Source organism: Salminus brasiliensis, chromosome 6, assembly GCF_030463535.1.
Source record: "Salminus brasiliensis chromosome 6, fSalBra1.hap2, whole genome shotgun sequence".
Lineage (NCBI taxonomy): Eukaryota > Metazoa > Chordata > Actinopteri > Characiformes > Bryconidae > Salminus > Salminus brasiliensis.
The window spans coordinates 35103785-35121562 of record NC_132883.1 but is presented as its reverse complement, the minus strand read 5'-3'; the positions used below and the strand labels follow the sequence as shown (position 1 = coordinate 35121562).

At 39.5% G+C, this 17778-nt stretch overlaps 1 protein-coding gene across 1 annotated transcript; it reads left to right on the top strand.

Annotated features, from left to right (window-relative positions):
• The first annotated feature begins 6228 nt into the window (after positions 1 to 6228).
• Positions 6229 to 15057, top strand: LOC140556916 (transcriptional regulator QRICH1-like). The gene is made up of 12 exons (XM_072681027.1): positions 6229 to 6400; positions 7084 to 7312; positions 7453 to 7584; positions 9123 to 9209; positions 9303 to 10046; positions 10779 to 10935; positions 11413 to 11567; positions 12271 to 12385; positions 12533 to 12641; positions 12810 to 12961; positions 13436 to 13526; positions 14279 to 15057. The coding sequence occupies exons 2-12, from the start codon at positions 7085 to 7087 to the stop codon at positions 14466 to 14468; spliced, it is 2160 nt and encodes a 719-aa protein (XP_072537128.1). The 5' UTR covers positions 6229 to 6400; position 7084; the 3' UTR covers positions 14469 to 15057.
• Positions 15058 to 17778: the final 2721 nt, after the last annotated feature.

The window sequence follows — 17778 nt, the reverse complement described above, 5'->3', positions numbered from 1 at the left end:
ATAACAAAGCTCAGATTATATTTTAAAACTCCGAAATCAACAAATACAGTATTAAAAACATATCCACTGATTTTATTTATGCTTCAAATCCAGCAGACTATACACACTTTCTGTGTACCATTTTCTATTATGGATTCGAAGACTCCATTCGTAGAGTAGTTCTTCCTACATCATACTCACTCCCTCTCTGACTCAAGTATCATTTTACAACGTAGGAGGGGAGAATTAAACTGTCTTGACTTGTTGTGAAACAATGAATGGTTGAATCTGACGTTCTGTTCACTCAAACTGACAGTTGGAAAGAGTCGGTTCGGTAAACTGACGCGTACTTTCCTGGGCTTGCTCAGTTCACCAGCCAGTCAGCTCGCACCAGGGAACTCCACAGCGACGTCGTCGCTCGCTGATTGGTCGAGGTGGACATAGCCAGTTTTTGGCCCCTCCCCCTACGAATGGGGCTACGGTCAAGGTTTCAAAACAAGAATGTAGGTCTACACAGGACTGAGTTCATGGTGTGTTGCAATACTGTTTGCATAACATGCTCAAACCTGAGATTGTATAGATTTTGTGCAATGACAATCCTATAACAACACCATAAATCACTGTTGTTTGTATCCCATGTGAAAAGTTCAGAAAAGAGGAAACAGGAAGCTATTTTCAGAGATCAGATCATCACTAACTCAAGATTTAACATAAATGGGTCAATATCACAAGAGCAGTCTCATAGGGAATTACTAGAAAAGCAAGCCTGCTCATTTTGTCTGCTTTGATTTTTTGACTGCTTTGGATTATTTTAACTAAATAAACTGCCCCCCACCCCATCTAACAATTTTACAAAATTAGTGCACACTTTAAACAATATTTTACTTATAATTTTTTTTATAGTAATACAATATTTGTAATTGAATTTTTTACCCCATCCCAGAGGACTGAAAATGAAGTGTGAGTCTCAGTTTAAATTCAAAGGGTGGTTTACAAAAACAATACAATAAAATATTGCACTGTATAGGAATACCACATAATCTGCCAAACAGGGTGGATGCACTGTCATGGCATGGGCATGTATTGCTGCTGGTGGAACTGGGTCACTGGTGTTTATGGATGATATGACTGCTGTATGAGTGTATAAATATGTACTTTCTGTTTGACAGTGGACAATGGGCTAAAACATACTGCAAAAGCAACCCAATAGCTTCTTATGGCACAGAAATGGAATGTTTCTAAATGTCAGTCAGTCACTTGAACTCAACCCAATTGAGCAGCTCTTACTTACTGAACACAAAACTGATGGCAGAACTGAAGGCAGCTGCTGTAAAGACCTGGCAAAACAGGAAATACCCTTATCTAGTGTGTATAGACTAGGATTCAAATATGCCTTAGCTTAGATACTACTAGACACAAAAGTCAGTATAGAATCATAATACTTGACGCCAGTTTGGAACAGCCTGGATGCTTGTCTTCTGTGGATTTTAAGGAATGGAAGGTCAAGCTGAGCCATACTTGAAGCTCGAAGGGCTCTTGGTACTGATCGGCTTTTGACCGCTGCCCTCGAGTATAGAGGGGCTGGTCCATTCTTGGCTTTGTAGCCCAGCATTAGGGTTTTGAATCTGATGCGGGCAGCTACAGCGAGGAGAACGAAGCAACAGAGTTACATGGCTGAATTTAGAAATGTTGAAGACGACCCGTGCTCCTGCATTCTGGATCAATTGCAGGGGCCTGATGGTGCGCAAAGGGAGACCAGAGTCAGTCTTACACAGCAAATTTGCCAGTGTTAAACCAAACCACACAGTGAGTGTTAAATCAACACTGTGAGGGTTAAATTTAACAATCAAATCAACAAGCAGATCCTTAAGGTCCCTTCTCCCCTAAAGCCTATCTACATCCTCTCCCAAAGTAACTCTTGTACCCAGCCCTTACTTCCCCTTGCTTCAAAAAGTTACTGTTGAAAAACTCTGACCTCATAGGATGTAGTCTTTCTACATATTCTTGAGGCAAAGTTATTGTTAATGTCTTCACAGGAAAGCTCCCTATATAGGGCACTAGTTAGGTCACTACTGTATGGCTTCTCTACACACAAATAGCACATTGTACTTGTATAGGATGCTGTGACTGGTTTTAATGTTGTGTATAACGCATTATTTGGGATCATGATGTCATTCTGAAGCCATGCTCTCACTGTGAGTTTTTCACTTTGTTATTTTATGGGAAGTAATTTATTAAATATCTCTGCTTAAAACCTCTGAATATTATATAATATATAGTTGTGCTAGTCCAACTGTGATGGATCATACTAATGAATCATTTTTAAACATTATTATCATTATTCTTTAAATTGTTCACCAAGTTATTATATGTAACGACTAATCACTTTATGTAAGATCTCATAAAATTCAAACACATACCACTACGAAGCACCCCAAGGAGCTCCCATCAACTGGTGGCGCTGTTTTACCAAATACACACAACCCAGCCTGTCATGTCCTCAATGAAGAATTGAGAAAACAGTGGCACCACAAGATACAAGATACAGATTTGAACAGAGATTGGGTTTCAGGGAAGTGACGAAGCTGCAGTTCCAGCGATCCCGTGAGCTCCATTATTTTGTGCCAGGCTTCGAACCGCTGTACTACTTTGAAAACTCGAGATGCGATTCGACACAGACTGTCTGATTTAGTGCGTAATAGAGGGATACTGGCTTGGGGCTATTTTTAGCGTTTAATGCAATAAATGTGAAGTGAGATGCTAATAATACAGCAGACAAAGACAATTTCAGACAATTACACTGAATGCTTCCAAATGTCTGGCAACGGTTTGGGGCCTTTTCCTGCTCCCGCATCACCAAAAGCTTGTGTATATGTGGTGGAACCCCAGTGGCCTGCACAGAGCTTTGCTCTCCATCCACTGAACACCTTCAGGATAATTTGGAACATTTGTGCCGGATTTTACAAATGAAATCATGTGAAAAGCCTTCCCAGAGGAGTGGGGATTGAGGGTGAAATTTCATATTAATGCCAATCGTTTTGGATGGGATGTTCCCAAAACCTCATGACCAGCAGGTGTCCACATACTTCTTTGCCGTATTGTGTACATTGGAAATAAAACTCTTTTCCTAAATTAGGCATGCCATTGACTAGTAAACATCAACCAGTGCGGCATCACTTGGGATCAAACACCTGTCTCCTGAGGATAGGGTTAGCTCTTCTGGAGATGAACTCAGGAAGGGTTTGTTTAAGCAAGAAGAACGCTGCAACATGCAAGGCAATGGTACACCAGGCCAGGATTGAAGCCAATGATCACTGATGTAGACTACATGTCACTGGTGGATCTAATGAGTCCACTACACCTCATAAGTGGAACTAGTCATTTAATATTCTTTGATTTTTGAGGCCCTTAACAGTGGCTGCTGGCAGATCAAAAGCATTAGATTGTAGGCCTTGGAAGCACGTACATGTGCAACCTCCATACTGGCTGTGGTGATAAGATAATTCAGCCATATTTTACACTACATAAATGATACATGCCATGTTTAAAAACAGCATAGACCAGCAAATATGGTTTTGTGAAGTATCTAATGTTCCTTATTTTATTTGTTGCAAATATGTTACACTTTAATATTTGTATTTTATATTTGTAAATGTAATATTTTCATAACTTAAAAAGAAAAATATTAGAAGTAGGTCATGGACTGTTTTTAATATGATTTTATTTGCAACTATGTCATTGTTGCAGTGTACCTATGATAGTCCAGGCTATATTGTGTGTGTGTATATATATAAGTCATGTCTAAAAGTGTAGCATTAAGTGGCTTGGGAATTGCTGTGTTTAAATCATACACATTGTCATTTCTAAAATATGCTCTGATGTCTTACACTTAGCTTTTTAGTTGGTAGTGTACAAATGTCAGTCTCAACATCCTTTCATGTTTTTGACAGATTAACACCATAAATAGTGAACAGAAACAAGGCAGACAATAATTCTGTTCTGAGGTATAGTTTTAGCAATAGCCACTTTAAACATATCCCACCACAAGGACTACTTAAGTAACCCTAAATGCAACACCAAAAGCCAAAGTAACAAATGTTGCAGTTTCAACTTTAAATGGTTCAAAATTACATTTAATAACATATTTGTACATTGACTTGAGAGTTACATGGACAGAGGGCAAATGTTTGTGGACACTTCTTCCAATGAATGCATTTAGACACTTTAAGGTGAACCCACTGCTGACAGAGGTGTGCAAATGCACACACACAGCTTGTCTAGTCCCTGAAGAGAAGTACTGCCAAAAGAATAGAACTCTCTGGAGCAGGTAAACTTCAATCTATTGGCACCATGCCTAATGTCAGGTGTGGGCTAGAGGGGTATAAAGCTCCCAGCACTGAGCTGTGTTCTCTGGGGTGATGGTGCTCCATCCAATACTTTTGGGTCGAGTTGGGGATGAGGTGGGGTGGTGATCATCAAACACCCTGACACTTGTGTCTTGTATGCACTGTCTATGTTGCACCATGGTCCTGGAGGAACGTTGTTTCGTTTCACTGTGTACTCTGTATGTAGTTGAAATGACAATAAACCCACTTGACTTGACTTGACTTGACTTCAGTAATACTCTTGTCACAGAATTTATTTAAATGCTCACAGCGATGCTAAAAAATGTAGTCGAAAGCCTTGCCTGGACAGGGAGACTGTTACTCCAACAAAACAAGAGTTTTAATACCCCTGATTTGGAAGAAACAATGAATGAGCAGGTGCCCCAAATCCTTTAGTCCATATTGGAAGGAAGTTACACATTAAATAAGTTTTCTTTTTAAAATATAAGGCATTCTGAAACTTATTACATGGATGCACTACAATGGATGATCTACAATTATTTAGTGATTTGAATTATTATCTGATTATTATGCAGGTATGAAATCATATATTCCAATGGTTTTCACAGTTATTACATACCTTTAAACAGTATGGCTAAGTAAATAAGTCACATTCTATGTATTCCAAAAATATAGGGTAGATGGATTAGCCTATATTGGCAGAAGTGGGCAAATCTTGTGACTCATAAGGCGTTTATGTCTGACTGAACATCTCACTAATCTGCTTTAAAGTGACACTAAGGAGAATTAATATTATGAGTAGTAGGTGTTGAATAATACACAGTGAAGACAAGTGCAGGTTCATTTACTTAACTTGTTATGCTAGCACATGTGTGTGGTCATTACTAACAGGGAACTGGTAATATATATATGTTCAGCCAGCATACTATAGCATATACTACTGAAACTATATAGGCAGCACTGTATCATATATTTAAGCCATATTAATTGAAAATCTTTGCAGATTATATAGCTGTCATTCAAGTCTCCCAAACTACAGTTCTAGATACAGTTCCTGAAGTCTTATATCTACAGTCCAAGTTCAGCGTTCTAATAAATGTGTGGATTTGAAGCAGAATTAACTGCTCAGTTTAATATAAATAAATATTTGAAGATGTTGATTGCTGAGTTGAAAACAGCAGTATTACAGAAGTATCTTAATGTGGATATTAGGTCTGTTCAGGTGGAGAGCAAAATGGTCATGATGGTTCTGCACGAGGAGCTTTAAACGACATGGATGCACCGTGACGTCCCAGCATCACTAGATGCAGTCATGGTACACTGGCTGCGCCCTGCTGGTGCTCTGTCAGACACACACAGTACAGTGATACAACATGCAGTCACATGCCCTCACTGCCTAATAATAATAATAATAACAATAATAATAATAATAATAATAATAATAATAATAATCGACCCTTTTTAGATTTTGCATTTTTATCATCAACAGTACAACGGAGATGAAAACTGATCTAAACATTCTTTATACATTTTAATGCGCAAATAAACTTCAAAGCAAAACCAAAAATACTTTTATAGTAGTAGTAGTAGTAGTAATAATAATAATAATAATAATAATAAACAATAATAATTTTATTTACTCTATCAACATTTCTGCTGCAATTGACATAAACATATGCTCCTCACACATACTTATTATTGGAGTAAATTTATTTATTTATTTATTGATTGATTGATTGATTGATTGATTGATTGTAAAGAAAACAGAAACGCTTTTCTCGTCTTTCCTTCCTCTCGATCCATGAATGAACGCGCAAGTCTCGCGGTATTTGAACACGGACTCATGGCATGCAGCGCTCCTGATTGGTCGGCGAGGTTTTTGTTGTAAGATGGCGCCTCGGGAGGCGTGAGTCAAATATAAAGAAAGAAACATAAACATTGTTGTCATCCGGAGTGAAAACGCGATTTCCTGAGCCCTTTGCTTCCCAAAGTAACTCGCTTTGTCCGGCGCTGTTGCAAGACTGCCTGAACCCGTGTTGGTGAAGAGCTGAGCAGCCAGGCCGAGTCAAAGAGAGGTAATTTAGCTATATCGCTAATATACAGCCTTCACATCCCGTCTGGATTAATGTTGTTGGGTGATGATTTAATATAAAGACGATGCGTTGTTTTTGCATAATGTAATTATGCCACATTTATGTTCAAACACACTTGAGTAGAAACTCTATATAAGACTTGTATAGGTCAGACGTAAACATTTAAAATATGCTGACAGTGATTACAATTGCAGCATTTTTGTAAGTCAAATAATTCCTTAAATGTAGTAGAGAAAAGTGACCCCCCCCCCCATCAAAATGCATACCTACACTTTATGATGGACCCCAACCCCCTTTGACATTTGAACCCATCATCCCCCTTCTGTGTGTTACTTCTGTCCTAGACCATTTTAGTGCTTTGGTCTGCTCAAATATGTTGATCCATTCTTCTGCTCCTGCTAGAACCTAATATGTACACATTGCACAATATGCATTTATGGTTATTGTTATTGCAGATTTGCAGTGTTGTCTCTAGGTTTACACAATATTGCATGTATTTGGTTAGATGTACTAAGGTACTAAGTAATTTCTCCATGCATGTAACAATAATGTGAACTTCGGTTTGCAGACAGATCTTTTTTTTTTTTACAAAATACTTAAATAATAATCTGAAAATTTTTTTTTAAGGCCTGTTCACATTTTTTTTTTGTTCGTTCCTCTTACAGCATGGAGAGCTCCGTGTCGTTTGAGGAGCTAGTAAGGCTGAAGGCGCGTAGCATCCCCCAGCACCGCATGAAGGAGTTCCTGGAGTCCTTGGCCAGTAAAGGACCTGAAGCACTTCAGGAATTCAGTCAGGATGGAGATGGCAATGCTGTGATCTACCATCAGGGGGCAAACTGCATCTACGCTGACAGCACGGAGGTGGCCGGCTCTTTGCTAGAGCTGGCCTGTCCGGTAAGTTTGGAAATTTGGAGAAGTCATTGTTTTGACATAGTGGGCCGAGGAGGGGTTGTAGAAATACTACACTTTATGTTCAGCAGTCGCTTTTCTAAAGGCTTTGCTCTCTCCTCGTTCTGTATGATTGGCGGCTTTAGGTCCAAGTGCAGGTGCAACAGTCTCAGCAACAGCAACAAGTGTCTATGCAGCCTGAGGTAGAGATGGCACAGATCTCAGCACAGGTCACAGCCTGTCAGCAGTCAACAGAGCATCAACCCATGCAAGTACAGGTAGGTTAGAACACACATAACTCTTAGCTAATCTATTTCTGTGTTGTTATTTTATTTGTATTTTTGTAGTTTCAGTCGAGTGTAATGATTTGTGTATCAGATCTGTAAGTTAAACTGTTCTTGACTTGATAAAGGCTAAAAAACAGTCATGCAAAAAAAAAAAAAGTTAACATGCAGTGTACTCTGGCATCTCATGCAGGCTCAGAGAGATCTGCTGTTTGAGTTTGTCCAAATATCCAGTGTTAAAATGTACCATGTAAAGGTTACAGGCACTTTTGAAACGGTTTCTGTTTACCTGTTTAACCATTTATCTGAAAAGTAAGTTTATGTGTGTACCGTAGAAAGTGTTAACAATTTGTAGCTTATAAAAAAAGTAAGTAGTCAAAGTGTAAGTTGGTTAGAAGAACAGCGGTTCCAGTTTCTAGATTTGATGCTCCCAGGCATTGCATAGATCTGAAAACACATTGCCAGCATACCGGATTTAACTTAAATTAAATTAGCCCAATCAGTTTTTAGATGTTAACTACAAATAATACAGGACTTTTGTAGTAGAGTGTTATGAATAATAGTAATAGTGAACACAAGCCATGTTTCTACCCCAAGTGTGGTTTTAGTTTGGCGATGTAGGTTATGGAAATATGTCATGGGAAGTAATTTTTAAAAAATATTTAATGAATGTCAACACAGCTTTTTTTCCCCATTCACCTTTATTTATACGTTGGTTCAAGTGCATCCCTAACTGCTCCTTAAGTGACTAAGACCACATTTACAGCTGGCCACTTTGTGCGCCTTAAGTATCGGGATCATATCTCAGTAAGATCAAAAATGCAGTCACATCCCAGCTTTTACAGATAGAGCTGTCTTAAATAAAATAAATTTCTAAATGGAAAGTACAAACAACTGTTCTAGTGGAAAAATAATAAGAAAAATTATTAATAATTTTTAATAATTAATAATTATTATATAGGAAAATCAGGGAACCTAAAAATATCAAATAAGACATGCATGACCTTAGAGGTGGAAAATGACACCTGTTTTTGTTTTTTGTTTGTATTTCTTAGCAGGAATGATCTCATGTAAAGCCACTTTAATCGTGCCCTGAAAGGAAACTTATTGTATTAAATGTTAGTTGTACATATTCTAGTATTTGTGCTTTTCTGAGCAAATAAACCCTTAAGAAGCTCAGGTTTGCTACTGATCAGGTCTTCCTGACCCTCCTTCCTGACCCTGTCCTGTTGCTGATTGGCTGGAAAAGTGTTGTGGTTCCTGGTCCGAGCCCAAGAGAATAAAAATGGCTTTTTAAGTACCAAGGGCCTCATTCGCCAGTATCTTCTTGGGAATTTCCTTGTTCTTGAGAAAAGTTCCTTGAATATCTGTCAATGAATCTTTGTGAAAGCTGTGTAATTAAGAAGAAATTCCTCATTATGAATGATATGGCCCAATGTTCTCAGGAGCCTAAACATCTATACAGTACTGTATATATTCAAAATTTCACTTTGGAATAGTAACAAATGGATTTTTCTCCAACTCCGGTGCAGATTCAGGGGCAGCAGGCAGAGATTGGGCAGGTTTCATCTCAACAGGTTATTCAAACGGCTGAGCTCACAGAGGAGCAACACCAACAGGTACAGTACTCAGTTGGGGTTCAGTCAAGTTTTTTTTTATCTTGAGAGCCATCTAACTCACAATATACTGTCTCTCTCTCTCTCTCTAATTAGAAACAGGCTCAGTTCATAGCTGCAGTCGCAGGCGAACAGCAGATCCAAATCCAGACAGTAGGAACTGGGCCTGAATCCCCAACTCAACCCCAAAGCTCTCCTCATGGGGATGGCCCCAACCAAACCACCGCCCCCCTTGCAAGTGTCCTCCAACCTGCCAAGAAACGCAAAGTGGACCTTCCCATTACAGTTTCCTATGCCATCCCTGGCCAACAGCTAGCCACAGTAGTAACCATTCCACAAGGTCAGCAACCAGGCTATGTGTCCCTAAGGCCTGATCTAGTCACAGTGGACAGCACACAGTTATACACCACAACCGGCACACTTACCAGTTCCACCGGAGAAACCTGGACCATCCCTGTGTACACAGCACCTTCCCAACAGACTGGCATCACCCACATTGCTGTGCCACAGGACGCTTACAGCACCTCTCAAACACTTCACATCACCGCCCCCATTGCTGCTGAGGACAAAAACAGAACTGCTCCCAGTGTGTCTGTGGTTTCCATACCGTCTGGGGGTGGGGTCTGTGGGGGACACGAAGAGGTGGTACAAACGTTGTCAAACACCCTGTTCCCTGCACAGTTAATGAATGGAAATATTCATATACCTGTTGCTGTGCAGACGGTTTCGGGGGTTACAGGGACATGTCAGAGTAGCACACAGTCGTTACACATCTGGGACCCTCAGCAGCAGATCATGCAGACACAAGTGAACGGAGCTCTGGAGCAGCAGGCGCTACAGGTAGGGTGTAAGTTCATCAATCAGTTTTATGAGGTGGTGGTGTCTCAGTTGGACACATTTTCGATACTAGGAGTGTTCAATAAATTGCAGCATTGTGATATCGCAGTGTAAAAATGTGACTATGCATGGTGGAAAACAGGTGTTCAGTTTTAATATTTAATACAGTTTCATTGTTTAAACACCACAGTCTGCAAACATACCCTTCCAACATGATTATATCATGTGTCACAAGTCTCATTAATAGATTATAATTTTGTTCAAAATATTGCAAGAATATCAAATCATAGGCTGAGTGTATTGTTATACCCCTGCTAACATTAATAATAAGGTGTGTCTTAAAATATACCTCCATTGTTTTCAGGTTATTAGAGCTTTGAGCATTTTGAAAAGGGCAGTATTTGACTTGGTGGACATGGGCATTGAACCCACAACCTTTTTTCAATATCCCTGCTCTCTAAGCCACCCTCTAAGTCACCACTGCCCCATAAATAGGTAGATAGATGGATAAATAGATAGATTTTAGATTTTTATCGACTTATCATCAGAGAAATCATACATGCAGCAATGTTTAAAAATCATTTATGATGATTTTTTTCGGCTTAATTGGAAGCTTGATAACCTTGGCATGTTTGTTTTACTGTGCTCTGAAACCGAAAAGAGAACCTGGAAAACTCATATCCTTCAGTGGTCATACTGTGTGATATAGTAACAGGATCTGTGTTTGCCTGACAGGAGCAGCAGGGGCATGTGCAGGTTGTTGCTGACAGTGAGACGTTACTTGTCTGTCTAAAGCCGGAGGAGGGGCTTATGGAGTGGAGACTCTGGGCTCAGAGGAAGAACTCTGAACTAGAGAAAGATCAAAGGAACACAGGACTTGCTCCTATTGGCAGTTCGTGTTTTTTTTTTTATATATATATAGTTTTTGGTGCAATATTTTGTGAATGTTTTGCTTTAAAGGCTCTGTGTACAATTTTGGAGAACAACTGGGGCTCCACTCCCCCCATGCTAGGTAATGTTACCTAGCACAACATTTCAAATTATACATACATCCAAAAAATCCCACTCTTGGATTGCTGATTGGCTGGAATAGTGTTGTGTTTCTAGGACCAAGCCACTTTGTTTCCCATTTGCGGAGCCAGGGCTGAGAACCAGAGAGCTAGCAAACACTTGCTGAATTTTACAAAGTGGATTCAAGTGGATTCAAATCAGATACAGTGCCTTTAAATGGAAACTGTCCAAAAAATAGTGTGTAGTCCAGGACTACACTCAATTTCTGTCCATAAGACATTTATTTGTCCTGAACTATAATTGCATACTATAACTGTGGGATCCTAATAATCAGTTCATTGTTTGTATATTTGTGTAGGACGGCAACAGTTGCGGTTTCAGGAGGACCTACTGTCCAGTTCCATAGCAGAGCTGAGTTTAGGCTTGGCGCTAATGACTCAGGAGGCCAGAGGTTTGGAGGAAGAGACTTTGGAAGCTGATATGCTTTACTACATCTTCCTCTGTATACAAAAGGTACAGGATAAAATTAGAGTATTTCCGTCTAAATATTCCACTGGGCCATAAAAGTACTCCCTCTACCAGTGATTTCCATTTTCCCAGTTTCACTGTCTGCAAGACAAGCCCAAAAAATAATTGTGCAACACCAGTGTTTAACAGTCAGATCTGTGTTTTTTTAATGAATTTCTGCATCCCCCTCAACAAACCTTCGTTCCAAACAGCCCACAGGACTTTATTCTAAAGTACATCAGGCTTGTTTAGATGTGTCCTTTAAGAAATCTGATGCAGAAGAACTCTTTGAGAAAGGTGCACAGAACAGAGCCTGCTATACTATCCTATGTTATACTAATTAACAGTAAAAACGGGGGATTTGGTTTGCCTTCCTAGCAGTTTTCTTCCAGACGTAAACTTGACCTCCACCAGTCCCATTTGCACTTCTTAATTGCATTATGAACTGAGGATGCTTCCTGAACTACTACCTGAAAACACTGATACATCCACATTCTTTTTTTTTTTTAACTAACAAACAAAATAAGGTTCTTGGCAAAGGTTATCTAAATGCTGAAATCTCATAAGGTGCCCAAACCTTTGCATGGTTTTTCCTTCATTTTCTTTGAATATTTTAAATACCTTTAAATGTCTTATAGATAAGGTATTCACCAGTGCATTGTCTTCTTTTTGTGAGTTTTTATGAGTGTTTTTTCCCCTCTCTTTGCAGTACATGTTTGATAATGGCAGAGTAGATAATATCTTCACCGATCGCTATTATCAACGCTTCCACCAATCACTGCACAAGATATTGAATTTATGGCAACCCAGCATCCATCCGTTAGGTGACAAAACCCACTAATCTATATACATCCATACACATTATGTAGATACATTCAGGGCCTGTAAAGACTCAATATGCTCATTTAGCGATAGCAGCAAGAGAAGCAAGAAGGTTTCAGTGTGATGTGGATTGTATTTTGTTTTGCCAGGTTACATTATTCCCAGTCATGTGACTGAAGAAATGCTGTGGGAATGCAAACAACTCGGAGCTCATTCCCCTTCCGCACTTCTCACAACTCTAATTTTCTTCAACACAAAGTAAGCACATGCACCATTTATTGGTTTTGAACACCAAGACACAGGCAGATGAAGATAACCCACAATTGTCTAGTATTTTAGTGCAGAGAAAGAAGTGTAAAGTTACTTGCTAGCGTTCACCTAATATTTACAATTCTAACACACACTCACGTTCTTATATCCACTCAGGTATTTTCATTTAAGTTCAGTGGATCAACACCTGAAGGTTGCGTTCACAAAGGTTTTACGACACACAAAGAAGAATTCCTCCAACCCCAAGGACAAGAGCACAAGCATACGCTACCTAAAAGGAATTGGACAGCATCAGGTTGGCCAGAAAGGTGGGGGTGTGCCAGACCAAACCATTTTGACTGAAATGGGGTGGGGGGGTGTATGTAGAGATGAAAATTATATACTGTGGCCATCAGTAGCTGGAGCCTGGGAGAGCACAATTGGCCATGCTCTGTCTGGATGGGCAGATCTCTTCCCTCTTCACTCCCATTGAGATGCTGCCCAGCAAAGGCATGTGTTAGCTGATGTATCTGAGTGTGTTGGCTGCTTAGTGATGCTGCATTGGCAGCAGTTTGAAAGGAGGCGGTGGCTGACTTCACATGTATGGGCAGAGGCATGTGTTTGTCCTCACTGTTCTGGTGGCGGGAGCATTGCCAGTAATGGGGGGGGGGGGGGGGGTGTCTTAATTAGCTCAGGTAATTGAGAAGAAATATGGGTAAAAATTAAAATACATAAATAAATGATGTGCTACAACACTAGGAATGATCACATCTGATGGCCTGTTTCTGTCTGTCTCTTCACAGTGACTGATGACATGTACGCTGAGCAGTTGGAGTATCCTGAGAATCCTTTACGTTGCCCTGTCAAACTTTATGATTACTACCTCTTTAAATGGTGAGCACACAAGTACATGGGTGAATAAAGGCTCTCTTAGTCTCTGCATATGTTTGGTAACATGCAGGACTACTCACGGAAAAGCATAGGACCTTATTCAACAATGTCTTCCTAAGAATTAAAAAAAAAGAAGCCTATGCCAGGTTCATGATGTGTGTTTAAACTAGAGCTGGGCGATATGGAAAAATTTTATATCACAATATTTAAAGACATTTTTTACAATATACAATATTTATCACAATATTTTGTAATGTAGACAAAAATGCACCAATAGTAAAAAAAAAAAAAACTGCAATCCAAATACTCTCCCATACTGAGTACTGTGATTGTTACTCAAAATATGCTGCACTTCATTCAGTAAAATAGGACTGATTACACTCTTTGTAATGAAATGTGCAGTTTATCTATAAGCACTGACAATTTCCACAATACACTCATAGAAGCATATTGTGTATCATGTTGACAAAATTTATCACGATATGATAAAATATTGTCATATTGCCCAGTTGTATTTTAAACTGCAGGATTGTGGATGGATTGTAAATTGTAACAACTGTAAGTGTGTTTTAAGAAGGAAAATCTTAAGAATCTGTAAGAATTGTTGGTGAATGAGGCTCATTGGTTTTAAAAAGGGTGTTTTCACCCCTGCTCCGGCTGATGAACTTGGGTCTAGGTTTGTGTTTTTTTTTTTGTTTTTTGCCAAACTACTGCCTTTTAATGATCCTTTTTGTTGGTCCTCCCTTCTTTTTCAGTCCACAGAGTGACAAAGGTCGGAACGATGCCTTCTATTTGACCCCGGAAACTGTAGTTTCCCCCACCAGCCCCATTTGGTATTCTACGCAGCCAGTCTCGCGGGAACAGCTGGAGCACATGCTGTCTCGCATCCTCCCCGTGCGTGAGATTCAGGAGGCCTTCACCAGCAAAGCCCAAACTCTGCAGTAGAAACAAGCCAACACACCTTTACGACCACATGCACAGACACATGCAGTAGAAAAGAGAAGACACATTATGGACTGTCAGTATGAGAGACAAACGCACTTATACACACACACACCTCTACCTCTGCTGCTCTTTCCATTTTAAGTTCTCTCCCATTGTTTAGGTGCACAAATCTTACTGAGAGTCTCTCTCGGACACACTCTCACAGGGACATAGTTGTCTGTGTATTGTTGCCAAAGTACAGGAGATACTTGTTGCCACCTCCTGTGTCATTTTTATACCTTTTTTTCATTATTAGTCAAACCTGGAACTCATTTTCATTCGTGTTGCCTTCCATTGTGTGATGACTGATCCTTCCTTTTTTACTTCACAGAGCCTTTTTACTTGTTCGCATGCACTTATTTTCTTTTCCCTTTTTGCCCTGTTTATTTGTCGTTCAGTGCATTGCACAGCAAACAAATTGTACAGACACGTTTTTATGCGCAAAAGAGGGCATGGACTGTGCTGGCTGCTGTCAAGCCCAGCCAATGTGTAACATACATTATGTAGACTGATATACATAAGCAATGCATAAAAACAATACCTATTTAAATGGTTCTGTCTGTCTCTTTTCTGCAATAGCAGTCTCATGATTGGCATCCCTGGTACACTATGTCCGAATGTTTGTGGACATCCCTTTTAACGAATGCATTCAGCTACTTTACGTTGCACCCACTGCTGACATAGATGCACAGTACACACACACAGCTGTCGATAGCTGTCGATACAATATAACACTCTGGAGCAGATGCCTAAGTAATGCCAGATGTGGATCTGAGGGGTATAAAGCCCCCCAGCATTGATCTGTGGAGCAGTGGAACTGGGTTCTCTGGAAAGATGGTGCGCCATCTAATACTGTACTTTAGGGATGAGCTGGGGTGGTGCTCATCCAACAGGGTGACCTCACTAACGCTATTGTCACAGAATGCAATCAAATTCTCAGCAACACACCAAATTGGTAGAAAGTCTTCCCTGGACAGTAAAGACAGTTATTTCAGCAAAAGCAGGATAAACATCTTTTCATAATACCCTTTGATTTTAGGAGAAACAATGAATCAGGGGGTGTCCCAATACTTTACAGACAAGTAATAAGGTTCAATAAGCGTAACAAGGCAACGTACGTTTCAATTAAGGTGAAAATGTACTGTACAGGCACATTTTCTCCATGGTACAGTGCAGATGTGCTCTCATTTATACAACACAGTCATTAAGGTCTAATTAAGTACCTTAAAGTTCACTGCACTCACATACCCAGGGGAAACGTGCCCTTTCATAACTTCTATAAAACATTACATTATGCTGGAGTCAAAAATTCAGAGAATATATGGTAGCAATGCATCCTAAAGCAAAAACTATTGTGAACTATTGTAAAGGAATGTGGTATAGTTACATTTCCATACTGAAGGTACCGAAGAGGTATCCATGAGGGTATTACCACAGTACCTTTTTTGGATAGCGTATTAGCTAAAATAAGCAAATTTACAAGATACAGACAAAAAAAACAGAAGCTTAATTAGAGTTTCTTCAAAAGTGGGTACAGGGCTTGGCTAGCTAATAACACACGCAATGGAGGTCCACAGCTTAGAAGTTGTTCTTTTTAGGACTGGGTGCACCTGTAGCAGGAATTGTCAGCAGGGAATGCAAGAACTCAAAGGAATGCTTGCTCCTGCTTTAACATACACAGAACGTCTTGTGTATCGTTTGCTCCACTGCAGAGAAATGAGGAAAAGGTTGATGTACAGTTTGCCCATCAGGCCAAGACCCAACAAGACGGTTACATGCTACTGAGAGGGAAAAAAAGCTTCTTGAGCAAGACTTAAGATATCTGCCATATCTGGAATATAAATGCATGATTAAAAATAGGAACGCACGATATAAACTCTTGACTTAAATATTTACATTTACATTTAAGGCATGTAGCAGATTCTTATCCAGAGCGACTTACAAAAGTGCTTTGCTATTTACCCAAGGATAACCTTAGCTAGTCCTCGATAATACTCTATAGATGGGTATAAATCCTGATATTCCACTTTTTATAGGTTGTAAGCGTGAAAGAAGAGCGTTTACTGGTGGACTACCTGCACATAGGAAAAGGTTCAGAGCTATGATTACATATAAATGGCCACAATGCAGAAACATTTGCAGGTAGGGAAGCATAATCTTGCTAAGCTTCACCAAACAGCTTTTTACTTGGTGTTTAAAACTCATATTTTAGAGTAGTGAAAAAAGGCAGTTTAAAAAACAAAAAGTACTTATACAGCAATTTCACATTCAGCTGCACATCTCTAGGTAGAAAGCTACTAAACTTCAGTGTGTGGTCCTTAAACAAGAGTGTCAGTAAGCTTCATGGTATCTGTGCTCTCTATTGCTGATTACTGTGTGCAAGTGCCAGCATTGGTACTTATATACATGCTTTATCTTTATAACATCTAAATTGTGATGTGAAGTGATGTATATAGAGAAAGCTGTGAAGCTCCAACAGGATTCAGCAAAATAATATAAAACTACTAAATACTAGATAAAAAAAAAAAACCAAAGTATTCACATAAACAACAAACATTTACCCTACTAATGCAAGTGGTCTTCCCAGTCATCAGATCTGAATCCAGTGGAACACACCTGAGATGTGGTAGAACAGGAGATCCGCAGAATGAAAGTGCATCTGAACAATCTGCAGGAATAGTGTGATGCAGTGATTTCAGCATGGACCAGGATCTTAAACCCCAACGTCTAATAAAAGAACTGAGGGTTTCTGAAAGCATAGGGAGGCGCTACCCAGTCTTCATATAGTGTTCCTATTAGCTAAGTGTTCATTCATAAAAACATCAACACCCTATGATTTGGGCTATAGAGTAAATTTTAATTTGCGTGACGCTTCAATTTTGATCATTTTATAAAAAATAAGTGACAAAACATTTCGTTTCTTCCTACAAAACACCTGCTGAAACGTGCTTAAATAGAGCTAAATTTAGCAAAAGTCAAGCATGAGCACAAAAAGCTAGCTAGCCAGTAAATCGCTAGCATGTCAACCACAGCTTTGAACAGTTCATAGAAGCTTTTACTAAAACATTAAAAAAGGTTCATTCACTGCAGAAATGGGATCTAATGGGATGTAAGGACTCACTTTGTGGCCATGAGGGACTGTGATGCAGTCTCAGGCCCTGTCCACACAATTTTGTTTTAAAGGATATTTTTGGAAATATTGCCCTGTATGGTTGGCGACAGTAACTCATAAAGAGAAAGACATCAAAACTGCACGAAGAAGGAGGAAAAC

Coding starts and splice junctions, on each gene's coding strand:
- LOC140556916 (XM_072681027.1), top strand. CDS start 7,085: ATGGAGAGCTCCGTGTCGTTTGAGGAGCTAGTAAGGCTGAAGGCGCGT. Junction 11,568..12,270: donor TCTTCCTCTGTATACAAAAG/GTACAGGATAAA, acceptor CTCTCTTTGCAG/TACATGTTTGATAATGGCAG. Junction 12,642..12,809: donor CTAATTTTCTTCAACACAAA/GTAAGCACATGC, acceptor ATATCCACTCAG/GTATTTTCATTTAAGTTCAG.